The sequence below is a fragment of the Primulina eburnea genome, chromosome 13 (genome assembly GCF_022965805.1).
Source record: "Primulina eburnea isolate SZY01 chromosome 13, ASM2296580v1, whole genome shotgun sequence".
Taxonomy (NCBI): Eukaryota; Viridiplantae; Streptophyta; class Magnoliopsida; order Lamiales; family Gesneriaceae; genus Primulina; species Primulina eburnea.
The window spans coordinates 21,793,810-21,815,080 of NC_133113.1; the positions used below are offsets into that span (position 1 = coordinate 21,793,810).

Consider the following 21,271-nt stretch of genomic DNA (forward strand, 5'->3'; position numbering starts at 1 on the left):
ATTGCCTATCTGAGTAACAACAATCTTGTAACTGGCTTGCCCAAAATAGATTTTTCAAAAGAGAAAATTTGTTCAGCATGTCAGTTTGGTAAACAAGTAAGATTCTCGTTTAAAAACAGATATTGTAAATCATCTTCCCGATGCTTAGAACTGCTGCATATGGATCTTTTTGGTCAAATACCAGTCATGAGTTTAGGGGGAATGAAATACATTCTGGTGATTGTGGATGATTTTTCAAGAATTACTTGGGTCATATTTCTCAAATCTAAAGACCAAACTGCTGCACAACTGATCAAGCTTTTCAAGAGATTATAAAATGTAAAATCAGTTGGGATTGATCGAATCAGGTCCTGATCGAGGACTGAATTTATCAATCAAACTCTTTCAAATTTTTTAGAAAATATTGGAATTAAGCATGAGCTCTCAGCAGCAGGAACTCCTCAGCAAAATGGTGTAGCTGAGAGAAGAAACGAGACCCTAAAAGAAGCTGCTAGAACAATGCTTGCTGATTCTGGTATTTCTCAAAGGTTTTGGGCAGAAGCAGTAAACACTGCATGTTATACTTAGAACAGATCAATGATTAATAAGAATCATTTGAAAACACCATATGAGATCTGGCATGGACGGAAAAGTGTGGTTTCTTACTTCAAAATATTCGGCTAGCAGATGTTTTATTCTTGACAATGGAAAAAATCATTTAAAAGCCTTTGATGCTAAATCTGCAGAGGGAATATTTCTGGGATATTCTTCAGTCAGCAAAGCTTATAGAGTTTTTAACAAGAGCACATTAAATGTTGAAGAGTCTATACATGTTGTTTTTGATGAAACTGTACTAACTGATAAGCCAACTGATCCAGTTGAGCTAGTTGATGGATTTATAGATATCAATTTGGAGGATGATCATGAAGAAGAAAAGTCATATCAATCGAAACATCCTTCAAACACCTGAACCTGAAATTGTGGATCAATCAGTTGAACAGGAAGTCGTTCCTGAAAGTCAGTTGGTAGAGCAAACAAATGATATTCAGTTACCAACTGAAATAGCTCCAACTGAAACTGAAATAGTTCAGTTGCCTTCTACAACTGAAACTGTTCAGTTGCCAACAGAAGCAATTGCTGATACAACAATGCTGAACTCAGATGGAAGAAATCTCACCCACCAGATTTGGTAATAGGTAATACATCTGATCCGGTAAGGAAAAAGAATCAAATGATTAATTTGTTCATTCATTCCGCTTTTGTATCGCAATTTGAACCAAAGGAAACTGATGAAGCTCTTGCTGATCCTAACTGGATAAATGCAATGAAAGAAGAGCTAAATCAGTTTACCCATAACAAAGTCTGAGATTTAGTTCCAAGACCAGTTTGCAAAACTATTATAGGTACGAAGTGGGTATTCAGGAATAAACTGAATGAAGATGGTTCAGTTGCACGCAATAAGGCAAGACTCGTGGCACAAGGGTATAGGCAGGAAGAATGAATTGACTACGATGAAACATATGCACCAGTTGCTAGACTGAAAGCAATCAGAATATTCCTCGCCTATGCATACTACAAGAACTTTAAAGTATATCAAATGGATGTGAAGAGTGCCTTTCTGAATGGTCAGTTGCAAGAAGAAGTCTACGTTGAACAACCTCCAGGTTTTATTAATCACTCATTTCCTGATCATGTTTATCATTTGAACAAAGCATTGTATGGTCTTAAACAAGCTCCAAGAGCTTGGAATGAAACTCTTTCAAAATTCTTAACTGATCACGACTTTACTGTAGGATCACTTGACAATACTTTGTTCAAATTTTCCAAAGATGGTCATATTTTACTTGTGCAAATTTATGTTGATGATATTATTTTTGGGACAACTAACCCCAAATTATGCAAGAAGTTTGCTAAGTTGATTCAGGAAAAATTCGAGATGAGTATGATAGGTGAACTGACAATTTTTCTCGGTCTGCATGTAAAGCAACTAGAAACTGGTACTTTCATCAGTCAAACTAAATACACTAAGGAATTGCTCAAGAAATTTGGTATGGAAACATGCTCGGGCGCAAGTATACCCATGATTTCATCAGTCAAACTAGAAAATGATCAAGGGGGAATATCACTTGAGGCGACACTATACTGAGGTTTAATAGGTTCATTATTGTACCTAACTGCTAGTCGTCCTGATATTGTATTTGTTGTTTGCATGTGTGCTCGTTTCAAGAAAATCCTAAGCAATCGCATTTTATAGCCGCTAAAAGAATTTTAAAATATCTTAAGGGCACACAAAATGTGGGATTGTGGTACTCTAAAGACTCCTCCTTCAATTTAGTTGGATATTCAGATGCAGATTATGCAGAATGTAAGCTAGATCGTAAAAGCACCAGTGGATCATATCAGTTTCTTGGAGACTGACTGATCTCTTGGTTCAGCAAGAAGCAAACATCTATAGCAACTTCCACAACTGAAGCAGAATACCTTGCTGTTGGAAGCTGCTGTGCTCAATTGCTATGGGTTCAGTAACAACCGAAAGATTATGGAGTTGACGCTAAATAATCTCCATATTCTATGATAATGCGAGCACAATTGCTATTACATATAATCCATTTCTTCACTCAAGGACCAAGAAAATTGATGTCAGACATCACTTCATCAGAGATCATGTTTTGAAGAAAGCTATCAGACTGGAATATGTGTCAACTGAACAACAAGCTGCAGATATCTTCACCAAACCATTACCAGATACTAAGTTTCTCACTTTCACAATATACTTGGTTTAATTGATTTATCTTAATCAGTCTTATGGTTGTTTTCATCAGATCTTTCATTTAAATATTTATCAACTGGTTTCAGTTAAGTGGCTCATCAGAATATTCTTTAGATGTTGATCAACTGATACCAGTCAGTCTTTTATCAGTTACAATATTCAATTCTTTAACCATTTCTCAACTGATGTCAGTTAGTCTCTTATCTTTTGCCGTATTCAGTTTGTTATATATTTACCAACTGATATTGGTTTTTTTGCAGAAAATAAAGAGACAACGATAAATTAGATAAAAATTTCATTTATAATAAACTGAGCGTACAAGTTTAACTTCCTTTTTAACAGCAGACCTCCACGAGGTCAACCAACAAGATATGACCGCCGTGGAAGTCTTCAAAAAGCCCTCTAAAATCTCTATGTGCTTCAGAGTCCATTTCTCCTTCTTCAGCATTAGTAGGTAGACACCTTCATCAGTGAAGATATCCACCTCATCAGCAACGCGCAGGCGCCGCCGATATTTCTTCAGTAGTGCCACCTGTTTAGAGGTGGAACCTGCTACTCCCTGCAGACTGAGACGGAGATCTTGGAGTTTTTGCCAAAAGCGGAGAACTTTGTGGAAGACTTTATCTTCCATAGATATCTTTCTTGTCTCGAAGCTGATTCATTGAACTCTTCAACCAAGTCGAGAACCTTTGAACTACTTGGACCTGCCATTATATCTCGTGATATATTTTTGCTAATGTGGTTAAACTAACTTTGTTGCTCTTATTTATAAGCGCATGTTCAAGGCATCTGAAGAGACGTAATCATTATCCTCGGCGCTTTATATTCTGAAGCACAAGATTTATTACGTTGTTTCTGTCATTTTAAATCTTCGTCTTTATACATGCATTTATTTAGGGGGAATATCGATTTTAAGAAGTTAACTGAGAAGACAATAGTTAGTGAATTTTCATTTGAAACGTTTCAGTTTCACAACTGATCGTTCAGTTGATAATTTATCTAATCTTCTCATGTAAGTTAACTAATCAATCGTATTTTATTTCAAATCAAATGTTGTGACTGCTTATATTAGCATTAAAAGTTGTCTTTCAATGACTAGTACTTTGAAACGTGGACTCACGTAAACCATCACCTTGTTACACACGATTTTACCACACGAACACACATTTTCAAATCAATTTTTTTCTGGACTGACTCATGTCAAAAAATTTGAACAGTCACCAACATATATCATCTTCCCCGCTCCAATTCAGTTCTTCTTTACAAGCACTTTCAGCATTTCTCGAGCAAAAATCTACCCAAAGTAGATCTTCTTTCTCGCAGATTTTAAGCAATCAAATGGCAAACCAGATCCCAGCTCACCTCTTAAATGCAATGGCGATTGACTTCGACTCTATCTTCACTATGAAAGAGGAGGAAATCAAGAATATTTTTCTGAAATTGGAAGAAGCAGGTCTGAAGCAGTTTTTGGGATTATCTTCCCAGGAAATCTATGTGAAAGAAATCCAAGAACTCTATGCCACTGGATATGTTACTCAAGAAGGACATATTGCATCGACTGTAAGTGGTAAGTTACTGATTAATGAGGAAGAGTTTTTCTGTAATTTCTTTCATCTTCCAGCCGACGGACTTATCAATCTTTCTGATATAAAAGCATCTAATATTGAGGTAATGCAAACTACCCTTTCTGCTACTGGTCAGAAGATCAAAGTTTCAAATTCTAAGAAGGAACTTAAGCCAGAAGTACAACTACTGGCTGATATTGTAGCCAAGGCAGGATCATTTGCTGCCCTCACTCTCGAAAAGTTTCAAGCCATGACTGCTATTATAATGACTGGAAGGAAGATGAACAGGAGAAACATCATCTTCAGTATTCTGAGGAACATGTTTCAAACTGCCAAACAGTCCAAAGGCTTTGCGGTGCAGCTCAACCATGTGCTAAAAGTTAAAGGTTTGATGACTGATGATTCTGAGAAGTCATCAAAGATAAAAATTTTCAATGCCAAGTCTGTCTAGCCGCCCAAACAGAAACTGGACATGTCACCTGAGCAGTTCATTAAGGTGAAGAAGGAAATTGGGACAGAAGCAGCTCCCAAATCAGTCAAGAAGGCTCGAAAGGAGATTAAAAAGAAAACAATCATGTGTATGCTGATTGTCAGCGAAATCGAATCTGAGAAAACTCCTTCACCCAAAGTTGTGAAGAAACCACGTACTTAAAAGGTCAAGCCTACTACTGTTGTTGGGACAATCCCAACTGATAGATTGAAGCTGTCTGGAGCTGAACATCCTATCAATGCTGTCCCACTACAAGCAATCCCAACCGATCCTCAGTTCTACCAAAGAAGAAGGTCACCGAATCTGGTGATAAAAAGAAACTGGCTGGAGTTAAGACGCCGTTATCACTATTTCTATCTATACTCCTTTACCTATTGCCAGACCAAAGGGGATAGTGATTCGAGAACAAATAGATGCAACCACTTCAGGGTTGAGTCTTACTCATTCCTTAACTGATCCCAAGGGCAAAGGGAAATTGCATGAAGAGCCTAGGCCAACAAATGCTGTTCAAACACATATCGATCTTATTTGGCAAGAGATCAATGATTTTGCAGAAGACAAGCTCAAGGCTTATGATCAATGGGTAAAATTCAAAACAAAAGTTTTTGCTTAGAAACTTCAGAAGAAATCCACTCTGAAAAGATTTGTTGACTTGGAGAATCTCGTTCTGAAGGTAGTCAAGGCCCCTACAATCGTCCAAGCTTTGGAACGTAAGCATTATTTCTTCAATCAACTGAGAAGGAAGAGACTTCAGCAGATAGTTAGTCAGTTACGATTAAATTATGATCCAACTAGTCCGACTGATTTCAATGACAAAGCCGTAAATGATCAGTTGGACTCCGATCTAATTTCATTACAAATGAAGATCAAGAACTGGAAAACAGGTCAAGAACTGATCATCCCAGCTGCCTCTCAAGATGTATCAGAGGATGCAACTGTACCATCAGTTCAAGAACCTTCAAAAGAACCATCTGTTGCTCCTTCTACATCAGTTGCTCCTTCATCCTCATCTTTAGAACCTCTATCTTTTAATGTTGATCCACCAGCCTTATTTTGAAGCTGATTTATCTTTGGCCAATATAGATGAAGTAATCAAATCAGTGACCTCAGATATTAAGCTGGACACTACTAGATCAGTTGAAGATGCAACTGAAAAACCAGTTGATCAAGCTGTCATTTGTGAAGAACCAGCTGAAGAAATCTTGTTTGAACAACCTACAGAGTCAGTTCAGTCAGAAGTTGTGACTGAACAAGCAGTTTTGAGGCAATCTGTACAAGTAGTCATTCAAACGGCTAAAGAGGATCAACTACATTCAGTTCCAACTGAAGAATCGGTTCCTCCGCCAACTGAACAAACAATTGAGATCCAGTTGTTGAACCAACTGTAGAATTAGTTATTGAGCCAATCAAAGAACCTTCTAATTCTTTTGCTCCTCTATCTGTCTCCGCTCCTCCCTAGGTACCTACAACTGAAGGAATTTCAGAAATAGCTATGCATGAAATAGAACAAACTGACAGCGCTATGGTTGTGTTTGCTTCACAAGAAAGGGAACAAATTCTAGAAACTTCGGAGCCATGTCTCCCAGAGTTTCAGACTCTGATGCTCTATTTGAAGAACTCCAAACCATTCAATGAAATCTCGTCAATATGATGAATGCTATTTCTGCTATTCAATCCACTCAGCTGGCACATACCCTGAAGCTAAATTCAAATTATGAATTTTCACAGAGAGGACTGGGTCAGATTAACAGAAATGTGACTGATCTCTTCCTCCAGATGGAAAATATCAAGAAAGACAGGCTGTCGACTGAATATCACTTCCAAACTCAAGCACTTGTCGACAGGCGATTTGACTTTCTTGAAGAAAGATTCACTAAAAGGATTGACCTGCTGCAAAGTATTATGTTGAATGCCGTATCAGATATTGCAGCATATGTTCGCATTTTAACAAGAAAAGTGGATGTGATTGACAAAAAGGGAGAAGTTATGAAAGAAACAGAATAAGAAAAAGGGAAGAAAAAGAATGTATGAAGGTCAACTGATTTCAGTTCAATTGTTGAAGATTCTTTATTCTTTATTCTTTGTACGAATATGTACATTAGAGGAGTTATTTTATCTACAATAAAATTAGAGTTCTATCTTAAGTTCAGCTGATCAGTTCATACATTACAAGTTTTGTCAAACACGAAAAATGAGGGAAATTGTTGGAAACTAAGTTTTGGTAGTTTGACAAACTAAGAGTTTAAATTTATTTGAATAACTGATCAAAGGAGAATGAACTTAACTAACTAAAATCATACAACTGATAGTTGCCAATAGCTGAAGATTAATGCGTACATTATCAACGGCAACTGAAGCCAGCTGAATCTTATCTATGTTGGACTGATCAGTTGGGAACTGATCAGTTTAAACAATCAGTTATGAGCTTTCCAGCAGAGTGTCTTTCAGCTGATCTCTCAGCTGTACACATCATCAGTTGATAACGACAACTGACAAATAGTACAACAGACTGCAACTCGTAGTGGAACGCCACATTTCAGAGTCTACAGTGTACAAATGTCAGAAGAATGTTGACGTGGCATTCAACGGTTATAAAGAATGAAATTGTATTTATTGTTACCGTTGAAAGAGATGCCTCTAGATAGGCGAGAAGAGCAGTTGAAGAGACAACAAGCTTCTATTCATCTTGCTGTTACGCTGCTCTAGAACATTCACAAGCTCACAGTTATCAGAAATATCAGTAGCATTCAAGGCTATATTTCGAGCTTAAATAGCACAAGTCATTTGTTGTATATTCATTCAAGTTGTGCTAAGATCAGTTTACGAACCGTAAGAAATTGTATACTAAGATTTTCAGTATTGGCAGTGTTAAGTCCAAAACTGAAGTGGGTCTATGCAATCTTGTATTGATCAAATTCTTTTATTGAATATCCTATCTTTGTGATAGAAGGGGTGACGTAGGAGGGATTCATTCTCCGAACATCCATAAACTCTTGTGTGTCATTTTATTTCAGTTACATATTCTATCTTTCAGTCAGTTTACTTCCGCAACTGTTTTCTCAGTTAAACTGATTGTCATCAACTGAAAAGATTTTCAGTTTCAGTTTCTTACAAAACTGACACTATATTCTTCAGAAGCTACAAAACCAAAAGTGTTTATTCAACGCCCCTTCTAAACACTTATTCCAGTAGTAAACCGATCCAACATTTAATCATCATCAAGATTGTACGTCTTAGACAACACACCTGTCTGTATCTCTTCCAAATATTTAGCACATCTTCCCCGGTAAGATTTATATCATACTCCCCTTCTTCAAAAAGATTTGTCCTAAAATCTTCACTCCTTGCACAAAAACGAAGCAAGTGAATAAAAAAATTATATTAACATGCTTACCTTTCAACTCTAGTCTCTAGGCACTGCCGTCCATGTGCTCCATCACTGTTTGGAACCATAACCCTATGGTTGCCTTCATAATATAATCACCAACTTCACCATACACCAATTAACAAATGACACCTAATGAAAATAACAAAATCTCATTAAGCATCATGAAAATCAAGTTCCTCCCCTTCTTATACCTAGTTAACACATAAATAAAATACATACAATTATACATCCATATCTCACTAGGAAGAAGAATTAGTTTATGAAATACATAAGAATTTTTCCTAGATGTTGTCTTCCTATATGCAATGCATGTTTCACTATTCCACTCAACATACTGCTTCATATGTAACCAACACAGAAAATCATGCAATACATCAATTATCAAGCCAAAACTTTACACCTCACTATCATGTAACTCATGCAATGAATATACAATGAATTTATGCTCTTTACACCAATATTCATCATGAACATAAAACTTCTCATATCCCTCCATGCACATTTCACCAATATCACCCAATAAATAATAATAATAATAATGCAAATAGAACATACTACATGTTTTATCCATCCAGTCCTTTAATCTATCACAAGAATTTAACTCAAATGCAAACACGTCATTGCTACGACTAAATTTATGAATTTTGCAAATTTTAAGAAATCAGAAATCACAATATGTACATGAAATTTCTCATTACCCTCAAATCCATAGAAATTAGAAAAAGTTAAGCATAAATCCAGTCTCTTTGCTACCACATTTGAAACTTGTTCTTCAAACTCTTGAAAAAAAACATAGAATTGAGGTAAGGAAGAAAGATATACCTTTCAGTCGCTGTATGAGAGCAAGTACACTTACCTCACCTTGAGTTCTTTTGAATTCATATGGCTCAACCCGTTGGATTCTTCCATCAACAAGACTCGTTTGTCTCCTCGCCATTACATTTCCATAGTCATGCAAAGAAGAAAATAACAATGCTCGAGATTAAACTGGCTATATCATCATAATGTGAGTAAACCTCTTTGTACAAAGATACTTTAAAGGGTTTATACAAAATCAAGTTTATCTCATTCTCACTCTTTTGGGGCATTAATTTATTTTCTCTTCTTTTTTTTTGACGTCTTTTTCTTTTCTTTCTTTCATCTTATATTTTTCATCTTGTTTTCTTTCTATAGTCATATCTCACTCTTTTGTTCACAATATTTTCCACTCACTTCATGAACTATAAATTGAACCTCAGGGACTTCTTCTTTTGGATTCGATTGAACAAGAGATATATATTTTCCTCAATACATGTATGAACTAATTTTTCATATTCAGTATATTTTCGATTAAAACAAGCTAATTGAACCCTAATTTTCAAGATTGGCTAAGAAATTAAAATATTTCTGAATCCTGAGAAAATGACACACAAACTCAGTCTTTCTGAATTGGTAGAAGCATGCAAGATTGTGGGATCATAGTATGTAAGTTGAAGTGTAATATTCTCACTCATATATCAAATGAATTGAAGAGACAATTTAAGGAAATAATGAATGATGTTGATTTTCATAAGCACATACAAGAGTTGGTTTTGCAAACTCGTATAGCGAGACACACTACTATCAAGGAGCTCATGACTGCATGCATGTAAGATGTGGCCCTGAACCATGAGCTTGATGTACATATTATTAGGCTTATCGAGAAGGTGGTGGGCTTGAAACTGATGATTTCCATGGAGTTCAATGATGACAAAGTCTTGTTGTCACTCTCTTCTTCATTTTATGAGATTATGGTGAAATTCAATATGAATAAGATAGAGAATAGCTCTGAAGATCTAGTCAATATGCTTACGACTTACGAGGCCACCATAAAGAAGGAAAATGTTGCTTTCTTAGTGGGCTCCCGTCTAATACAAAAAGAGGTCCCGCAAGGTAAAAAGAAGAAGAATTATGCCCCTCACAAGAAAAACAAATTCAATAAAAGCAAGCTTCGAAGAATACTTAAAGGGTCCACAAAGCTTGATAAGTCAGAACAAGTTTGTCTCTATTGCAAGAAGCATGGACATTGGAAAGTATTTCAGCTAGAAGTATTCTAGCAACAACTAGATTTCAAAGAATATGGTGATAATCCATTAAACAATGTACAAACTATTTCAATGCAAAAAAAGAAGATATTTTAAACCAAAGTCCCTTCCTAAGAAAAGTGGAGCGCCTACATAATCTATTGGATTTGATCTATGCAGATGTCTGTGGCCCGCGAAGTGTTAACATAAGATGCGAAAAATCTGACTTCATTAGCTTTACTGATGACTTTTCGAGGTATGCGTATGCATATTTAATGAAATAAAAATCTAAAACTAGAGCTGAGTTAGAGAAAAAAATTATGAAATAGTATTAAAACACTTCCATATGATCGACGTGAAGAATATTTAAATATTGAATTTCATGACTACTTTAAGGAGAATGAGAATCTCACATAGTAGACCCCACCTACCACAACCCAGTTGAATTGTGTGTCAGAAAGCCGTAATCAGAAATCGATAGACATTGTTCGATCTATTATGAGATTCACTGAATTTTCGACATTCTTTTGGGGATTTGCTCTTGAGACTAGGGCAATCTTGAACCAAGTCCATACAAAGAAGTGAATAAAATTCCACATGAGATATGCATAGGAAAACCTTCGAAATAATTATTTCTTAAGAATATGAGAATGTCTTGCTTATGTATAGCAGACAGTGGGAGAAAAATTGGATAGCAGAGCCAATTTGTATTATTTTGTGGGATATCAGAGAATTTCGTTGGATATTATTTCTATGATATCAATCAAACAAATGGGTTTGATTCAAGAAATGACATCTTATTGCAGAAGGAGTTTCTATTTGATTGAAATGTAGGATAATAAACTCGAATAGATAAGAGAAATACCCACTCTTGAAATAGTAGAAGCCACACCTCAACAGCCATTTGAAGAGATAGAAACTCATAGAAGATCCGAAAGGGTCTCAAGACCACATAAGAGGATGAGCCTGCTCTTGAAGATGACCAAGATGAGTCTATTCCTGGATTTGATCCAAGAAACTTCAAAGAAATATTATCAGATGTCGATTCATCCAAATTGCTTATATCCATGCAGTTCGAGATGAACTTCATGTCTTCCAGTTATGGTCCTTAGTAGATCCACATGAGAGAGATGTTCTCATAAGAAATAAATGGATTTACAAAAAGAAACTTGGGGCAGATGGGAAGGTAATGACCTTAAAAGCAATATTGATAGCAAAAGGATATGGTTAAAAGCAAGGTATTGACTATGGGGAAAATTTTCTTCAATCGCAATGTTCAAGTCTATTTGGATATTTCTAGCTATAACAGTATGGTATGACTATGAAATTTGACAATGTATGTGAAGACCATGTTACTTAAAGATGACTCTTAACCTGAAGTATTCATATCAACAAGAAGTGATAATAAAGTATGTAAACTTTAGATAATCCATCTATAGACTCAAACAGGAATCGAGGAGTTTGAACCTCACATTTGACAATACTATAAAAATTTTTGACTTTGTTTAAAATTCTGAGGAAACATGTGTATGCAAGAAGGTTAGTGAGAGTGCACTAACATTCTTAGTAATTTATGTTGATGAATAATACTAATTGGGAATGATGTAGAGATGTTGTAGTCAACTAAAGTTTGGTTGGATAATATATCTTCCATGAAGGATATTGGTGAAGCATCATACATATCAGGAATACAAATTTATAGGGAAAAAGGATGCTAGGGCTCACCAATCTAATTATATCGATACCATCCTAAGGAGATTTTATATGGAGGAGTCCAAGATAGAATATTTCTCAATGTGTCATGGTGTGACTCTTTCCAAGTCTATGTGCTCTAAGAGTGATGAGAAGATAGAAACCATGAATTGCATTCCATATGCATTTGTCATCGGTAGTAGTGTGTATGACATGATATCAGCTTGACCCAATCTCTTTTTCATTGAGTATTGCAAGAAGATATCAGTCGAATCTAGGCCCATTTCATTGGAAGGTCGTAAAGGTATTCTTAAATACTTGAGAAGCACTAAGGATTTGTTCATGATTTATGAGAGTGGAGAACTAAAATTTGAAGGCTATACTGATTCTATCTTCCAATCAGATGTGGATGATTCAAAATCAATCTCTGTATTCGTATTCAGGCTCGATGGTGGTGCTGTCTCTTGGAAGAGTTTCAAGCAAGACAACACAACGGATTCAACGATTAAGATTGACTATATAGCTGCATCAGCTGCAGCAAAGGAGAAAATTTGGATGAGGAATTTTGTTCAAGAGTTAGGTGTCATTCCTCGAGTAGTTTATCCAGTCTCGGGTTTATTGTGACAACACCGGTGCCATTTTGCAAAAAAAAAAGAACTGGGGTCTCATCAGCGATCCAAAAATATATTGAGAAAATTCCACATAATACGAGAGATTGTGGGAAGTGGAAACATATCAGTAGAGAGAGTCGTATCTGTAGATAACATTGTTGATTCACTGACAAAGCCCTTGATAGAACCATTGTTTGAGAAACATGTAAAAGAATGGGCTTTGAGATCAATGGGTGATTGTCTATAGGACAAGTGGGATATTGTTAAAGTAAGTCCCTAGTGAGTCAACTTGTGGTTTCTCCTATCTTGAATCTTGTGTAAAAAGATCTTTATTTTAATAATGCTTTATGGTTTTTATCCAATTACGACATTTACTTTATCTGTATATCAATGTAAACTACATAGATAAAGTTCTTGCATATACAATAAGTACCAGATGAGTGCTCATTTGATGATGTACTGAACAACCGTCTCTAAGGCTTTCCGAGTGGTTTCCACTTATCTAGTGGAATAGTTTGTGGTTATAGTTGTACACTATTAGTCTTTTGACATGAAACAATGTGGAGGATCTACGTACTACCATCCACTTTGATCAATTTACCAACTCCATTGAGGGTCATCAGGTGGCGATGTTGGATATAGTTTCGAAATACACTGGGGTCGATGCATTCTAGCCTAGGATTCACCGCTCACATATGAGCGAAGATATCATACGCGATTTGATGAGTTAGTTGTGTAAGGAATCTCTGACTAGAGTAAGACATGTGCATTTTGGAAAGTTGCTTCTTCAGTTTCACATACCATTTCACTATATTACTCAAAGATACAACACATCGTTATGAAATCCATTTGTAACTCTTGATATACTAATAGTTTCATATTAGATCGGGATATATGAGTTGAATGGACTGTTCTATACGCTAATAATAACTTAAAGTTCTTGTAGACATTATCAGTGATATCTGAAGGATAAATGGGTGATGCTACAAGACATTCTTATCATGATCCGATGAGTGCAATCAGATTTGAGTTCTGACGTTCTTGATCAAGGTCTTGATGCAATAAATGAGGCTGATAAGGGTGAGCCCAAATAAGAACAAATGTTGTTCTGAATCACATGAAGTTGTGAACCCACGGCTAGTTGTACCCCTGAATCATTGAGGGTAACACAAGTATCAGATTCTGCGTTCCCGTTGAGATATTCAAATTCAAGGAGTTGAATTTGACGAATGTAGTTTTATGGAGATCAAACATATTGTTTACGAAGGATTTTACAAATGGATTTCATTTTTGGAAATTGTGGAATTTACCTTAGATGTCAATTAAGTGAAGAGAGTGAAACTGCCAATTTTAGTGAAGGAGTTCACAAAACTAGTAGCTGCAAAAAATTAATCAATGGAATTTTTTCTTTTTCAAAATTTCATTTTTTATTATATAAGAGAGTTTGTTCTCTCGATACATCGGTGTTGTCTGATCGTCAATTGGAGTTAAAATAAGTTCATAATTATTTATGTAGTAAATTTAGAATACACTAATTAAATAACAAATTTTGTAGTGGTGACTACCATATACAAGATTCTAATGGAATATACTAATTTAATTTCATATGTGTGTGTGTGTGTATATATATATATATATATTTATTTATATAAAGATATGCATTATATACATATCATATATTATCAAGAGTTAGCTATACATGATATTTTTAAGAATAGAAAATATCATATGAGAATTTAAAATAATGAAAATATAAAATCCTGTTAAGGTTAGAATCTTAATCGATTGAAATATTGTATTTATATATATGTTATCGAAGAATTGATAATATACATAACAGAAAGATATACAACAAAAACATCAAGAAAATAAAGTATAGATTTCCTCTGTGTCCCCATTTTAGAAGACAAAAGTTTGGAAAAAGAAAAATCCAGCTTCCCTCCTCGATAGAAGTTTGGCCGAACTTCTTCATCCATAGCACCGCTGCCACAACGTCCCCACACCGCCATCGGATTTTTTTTAAAATTTCGACAATCTAATCTCGACACAAATTTCATGTGGATTTCTAATGCAGCCTACATGAGAAACGTAGTCTCTGACCGTGGATCTAATTAAGGAGGCTGAAAAAAGTTCGTAGAGATTTACAAGAAGAGCTATTAGTGTCTAAACATCGGAATAGTTGGAGTCGATGTTGAATATACAAAGGTAAATAAAATTTAAATGCCCTCTGAATGATTTTAAATCATATGACACCCAAGAATGTTTAGAATGTCAAAATAAAAATTTAAAACTTCTGTTACATCTTAAGTATGAGAAAAAGATACGCTAACATGTCAATGGGTGGTAAGCCTGCAGCTAAAATCAGTTTTACGGAGACGTGGGGATGCATAAAAGCGTAGTTCCCATTCCCTTTTCATTTGTTTTTATGGGCAGACAGCGTGACCCTTTGGGATTGGTGTCACTATTTTTGAAGTTGATCAAGTTCATGTCGTTTTTCTATTTTCATCCAATTTCTCGACTTCATGTGACTTAGATCTCTACGTGTAACGACCATTGTCTGTCTCGATCTTGAGCTCCTCTTGGGGTTTTTTTTGCGTCGTCACTCATAGAATATCTTGGAAAATGGGTTATTTTCGTCTCTCCAAACACTCGAACCTATTACCTCCAAGATTAAATATCTAGATTCCTAGAGTTTTGGTACAAATTGAACTACTCTGGAGATCCTGAGTTCGAGTGTTGAGATATGCCAAAAAATCACTTTCCAAGGGTGATATATTCTATGTGTGATGACGTGTGAGAAAACACGTGAGGAAGAAGGTTTAGAGGAATCATGTTTACGAGAGAAGGCCTCACATGGAAATCAAGATCGAGATAACCTATAATCGTTACACTATGATTGCTTTTTCATTGCTTCATTGGGTTTTTCTAGTGAAGTTGATCATATATTAACTCAAAACAACTGGTTTTGAAAAAAAAATTCAAAATATCATAATTTCATATCAACTTGATTAGAGACAAAATTCAACTTTCTTAATATAGTTATATTTTTCAAAAAATAATAATCAGATAAACAATGAAATGTCTACAAAAAAATTAACATAAATTAATTTTATTTAGCTATACAAAATTAATTTAAGCAGTTTGAACACCATTTCTAGAAAAGTTTGAAGAAAAATTCTTTTATGAAGTTTCAAGAAAAGTTCTTGATATCATGTACGTGTACCAAGAGGGATCTTCAAGAAAAGTTTCTAAGAAACTGTGATGCAATGGCAGACGTGTCCATCTAAAAAAAACACTTTCTATATAAAAATTTATGATATTTTATTAAATAATAAAATAAAAAATGAAATAAACAATGTTAAGATTAGAACTTGGACCTAACTCAATTTCAAAAACTAGTTCTAGAGGGGAGAATTGTCCAAGCTCATATATACAACTCTCAGGTTATTGATCCAAAAGATATGGGACAATTAACACATCCCTCTTACGCCTAAAAATGAACACGGTCCAACACATAACGGTGGAACCCGGGCTCTGATACCATGTTAAGATTGAAACTTGGTCCTAACTCAACTCCAAAAGCTAGCTCAAGGGAGAGGATTGTCCAAGCCCATATATACAACTCTCATATTATTGATCCAACCGATGTGGGGCAATTAACCAGCAATAATTGATTAAAAATATTTTAATATATTAAAATTAAAATTTGATAATTACCCTGTTCACCAATGTCATGAACAAACTGCGCCGACCATCTACAGTGAATCAGAAAGAGAGCTGCCTCCCTCGAGAAGCCAATTCCCTGCAAGAGAATGGGCATATGGGCATGTGTAGGTGTGTTGTCTCCATTCCCATTTTACTTCTTTCTATGGAGGAATCCGCAGACATGGGTGGATCTCTGCGGAAGACAGCGTGATCCATGTAGAATCATGGCACTGGTGTCGCACTTTCTGAAGTTGGTCCAGTTCGCATCGCTTTTTTCAGTGTCCACTTTTTCTTGGCCGCCGCCTTTGTACTTTTGGTCCCTTTTCATCGTTGGCCAGTTTCTCAACTTCAGGTGACAAATCTGTAGCTCTCAGTGTTTTTATGTAAATGAAATTTTATTGGGATTTTGATCGTACAAAATGTTACTTCATCCATTGCTTTTGGGTTCTACTTCTTTTTGTTGTCCTAGGGGAAGACAGATGAATGGTGCGTTGCTCACTCAATGATAATAGATATGGATGTATTACATTTACGTGTTGCAAAAAGACTGACTTTTATTCGTTTTGCTTTATGTTGTCTCAAAGTAGCTAATTGCTACTTGCTCTATCAATGTCTATATGCTCATATTCATTTACATCTCCTGATGCATTTTTTTTTTCCTTTTTGTCTGAATGCATAAGCTTTTTTAGTATAAGTTGGGGATTGATAAAGACTAGATAAAGAACTGAAAAGAAGTAGCTTCTATAAAATGCTACTAACTAGGACAGTAAGTGATGGACATTGATAATTTGCCAAAGAAAGTATGATACCTAAGGTAAATTTAAAATTACAAACTCTGTTTGAAATGATCTTCTGTAAGATGGTTGTGTTTGCTGCTAAGAAAGGCATGTTTCTTGATACCATTTTTTATGTTGAAGTAGCATTTTGATACGTGTCTTCCATCTCCAGATTATAATGCCTCAATAATTTGCATCCCTTGGAGTTTTTGTTTGTTTGTTACAATTAGTTTAAAACTGGAATGAACGAGTATAGGATTGAAGATACTTGGTCTTAATTTTTATGTTCATAGTCAAACTAATAATAACAAAATGAAATGCCAATCCTGAACACGCAGACCCGTGCTTACATACAGCTCATTTTAAGGATAAATGAGTACCTTGAATCTTCTGCAGCTTACTTGCCTCCCGTTTTAAATGGTTTTTTATGAGAAGTGCTTAAGAAAAGGATGGCGAGAAATTGTTTCCAAATAATCACTTGGTGAAATAAAAATGGGGAGAGGGGAATGTAAGTTGCATTTTCTGGTAAAGTTACAGTAAAATTAATGTGGCATATTATTGATATATCTTCTTTAGGAAATGAGCAACTATCCTGCAGTCTTACCTCATTCCATTCCTGTTTAACCATGTGAAAAATTCTGCATTACATCTCAAGTGTAACTGTGTTATCTCCATTTTCTGCTTCAAACACAGGGTTTATCAGCTGCTGGGAGAATCTGGGACGTATTATGGCGTACGTTTTGGGAAGAGCATTCCATGGGTTACTGAGTTCCCATTCGGAGTAATCAATGATCCTCAGTACATTGGGAGCATAGCAAGTCTTGTTGCTTGCCTCGCTTGGGTTCCATTCTCGTACATTCTCCTGTGGATTATAGGATATGTATTTATGATCGTTGTGGAATCAGAGGAGGATCCAGCAACTCGCGCAAAGCCAATCATGAGTTAGTAGCAGGCACACCTATGTGGCCACACCAACCACTCTACTCATCAGAAACACCCCTCTTTTGGGAGCAACTGTGTTTACACAAATTTTCTTAGTTTTTGTAGTCTGGTGCCATCAGCCATGTATGTGGAGCTTTTTCGTTAATTAGTTTTGCATGACTTTTTATTAAGAATGACCATTTCAGATGTTTTGTTTTTAATAATTTTTGTTATTGTCAGTGTTGATTTATCTACTCCTAATACTAAAGTGGCATGGATGTGATGTCAAACTGAATTATCCTTTTTAAGCTCCAGCAACTCCTTTGAATTTAAACCAAGATTTTGGCATCAAATCACCCCTCTGCTCTTCAAAATATGTAGGTTTCAAGTTGAATGAAACCATCCTAAGATTATCCTGGAATAGAACAAATTGAGAATCTAATTCGTTCTAGAAACCATGTAAGTAGAAGAATAAATAAGAATGGTCCCAAAATGAGATCAAGGTAATAGTGGAGCTGAGGTTCCAAGTATCTTACCATCTCCACTTTGTTTCACAATGTAATTTGTTTAACAAAATTAATCCATTTTTACGTGTTTAGGATTTACTCCTTTGTTATGCGTGCGCTGTTGCCAAGAGTAGGTTACATCTCATCGTGCTGTTCATCGTCGACATGAGCAATTCGAGATTTTATGCCTTTTTCACTTTTGGATCTAACAGGAAAAAAAACGTTTAGTCATATGAAGGGTATGGAAACTTACTCCAAAGTCGGCAGTGCAGGCATGCATTGGAATGGAAACATAAAACGACTTCACTTTGTTGCTGAGAAATGACGTGAGAACCTGAAATTTTAGCAGAACTAAAAATTTCATTGGCTGCAAAATTCTAGCTGCAACTACCATTTTTCACCAGCTAGCAAATTTAGAGGCTGGTGATTTTTTTCAGCAAGAATAAAAAATCAGCAGCAACAAGCATTGTGTAGTAGCTAGCAATCATTTTTCAGCGGTTGATCATTTCAGCAGACCAAAATTTAGTAGCCGAAATTCAACAGACTATGTCAACATTCAATTACTACTTCAGACATAACTGATGTATTAACTCAAATAATGACATTATAAGAGCCTAATAGTCAAATTTTCTCCTATATATAACTCATAAAATTCTATGTTGGTGTTACACAAATTCTAACCTTGTAGCAGCAAGCTATGTACCTTGTCAAAGTGCCAACATAAATTATTTAAGCAATTTACCGTAAGTGAGCTTTCTGTTTTAACTTGTAACATGATCTAAAACCGTTCGAGCATGTATATTATATGTTCAAAGCACGAATTTCGAAATCTGCATCTTGGAAGCACTAAAAATTATGAAATAATGGTAGGAATATAATTTGAATATTACTGATTACTGTTATTACTAATTATCGGCCTCACCCCTTCAGGATTAAAATATAGGAGATTGATATAAGTTAGATATGAAACTCATAATACGTTCAGTTCTAAAATGACTACTGTTTATTTATGAAAATATGTGACGTTTGTTCTGCTTTATTTATACGAGACTTTTGTTTTAAACAATTTTAAAAGCTAGGAGGATTTTTACTATTTACTAAGTGATGACCATATCACTCTCCTACTCAAACTCCTTTCATATAAGAATGAAGAAAATATGTAAGATGGTGAACAAAACCGGTTCTAAGTTTGGTGATGAAGAACTCGATGACCCTTGCTGTTTAGTTTTTTTAATATTATTCCGCATCATTAAACTTCTGTTATTTTTTGATTTTGTAAAGACAATGTAATTTCAATATTATGAATGAACAAACTGGTTATATTATAAAATATGTATTTTTGAGGCTTGTTGTTTTCAAATGTATATTTGAGAGCAACACCGGTGTCAATATTGGATCTGTTTGGGGGCGTGAAATTGAAGTGGTATAAGAGAGAACCATGTTTCATTCTCTAGACACTTCAAAATTTATTGTTCTGGTAGGAAGAATTTCGAAATAAGCAGCCTTCAATTTTGTAGACTTGATTTCAATAGACCTCTTTTCAGTTGAGGCGAAATCAGTAGCTGTAAAGTTATCATTCTAGAATTCCGCAGCAAGTCTGATTTCAGAGCAATTGAATTCAATAGGGAAAAAACTAGAAACGAATAGACCGAAACTAGTAAACTAGAAATCAGTAATCTCAAACTAGTAGCTAGTAGCAGGGAATCAATAGGTCTGAATGTTGTAGACCTTGTCAATAGACCTGGAATAAAGTAGACTTGATTTCAATAGAATTATAACTCACTAGTGGTGAATTCTAGCAGGCGTTGTCCAGTAGACCTTGCTAAGCTAAGCTATACCCGTTGAAGTGAGGTGTTCTGCACACAAAATTCAAGCATCCATAATTTTTTACCTCGGAGGAATTTTGACTCTTGTAATATAACGATGGAAAGCTCTTTCGGAGACAACCCTAATCTAGTAACATTTTAATTGTACTAGCACCGCCGAGAAACACAAATTTATTTTGTTTTCGTTGAGATATCAAGATTTTTTTTGAAATTTTCCGTTTTACTCAAACTTTGAAGAATTTTCATTTCCACTTAGCTCAACATTTTTGTACCAAATTTTGTAAACTTCATGCTCAAGATATTGAGGATTTTTTTTGAAAAACTTTCACTCAATTCTAAGGTAGAAAAATTTTGGGCTATTTTTTTTCCATTCAATGTGACAAATTATAGTGATTTTGCTACATCATAAATTATACCCTTGAAAACATTTAATGAATATTTCCTCTCATGTTTTGGGTATAAGATGTGGAACACAACTTCTAAAATATATAAACACTAAAATAATAGCGGAAGAGTAAATAAAATTTATTTAAATACATGACATTACATCAGACAAAGCAAACTCTAAACGAACATATGAAATACAATTTTACAATACAATACATTAAAATATATCATATTAAACTTTTTATTTGACGAGTTTTTAATCTATACAAATGCGTCCAAATCAAGATTAGGATGCGAGCTAATGCAACAAGACAAGGTCATTGCGTATGATTCGAGAAACTTAAAGAATCATGTGGTTAATTACCCCATGCCTGATATGGAATTAGGAGCTATAGTATTTGCTTTAACCAAGTGGCATCATTATTTATCATATGGATCAAAATTTGACATCTACATGGACCACAAAAGCCTAAAATACTTATTGACTCGGAAAGAACTCAATATGAGACACCGAAGATGGCTGGAGCTTCTAGAAAATTATAACTGTTCCATACTTTATCAATCAGGAAAGGCTAATGTACAAACAAATGCAATGAGCCGTAACGTCAGTCTT

At 35.1% G+C, this 21,271-nt stretch overlaps 1 protein-coding gene across 1 annotated transcript; it reads left to right on the top strand.

Annotated features, from left to right (window-relative positions):
• Nucleotides 1-16,247: 16,247 nt before the first annotated feature.
• On the top strand, nucleotides 16,248-18,219 carry LOC140809867 (phosphatidyl-N-methylethanolamine N-methyltransferase-like). The gene is made up of 2 exons (XM_073167631.1): nucleotides 16,248-16,594; nucleotides 17,712-18,219. Exons 1-2 carry the CDS (start codon nucleotides 16,350-16,352, stop codon nucleotides 17,962-17,964), a joined length of 498 nt encoding a protein of 165 aa, XP_073023732.1. The 5' UTR covers nucleotides 16,248-16,349; the 3' UTR covers nucleotides 17,965-18,219.
• The last annotated feature ends 3,052 nt before the right edge of the window (nucleotides 18,220-21,271 follow it).

Excerpts from the sequence above, each read along its gene's own strand:
- LOC140809867 (XM_073167631.1), top strand. The coding sequence starts at position 16,350 with ATGGGCATATGGGCATGTGTAGGTGTGTTGTCTCCATTCCCATTTTAC. Across the intron at positions 16,595-17,711 it reads GGCCAGTTTCTCAACTTCAG|GGTTTATCAGCTGCTGGGAG; the intron begins GTGACAAATCTG and ends CTTCAAACACAG.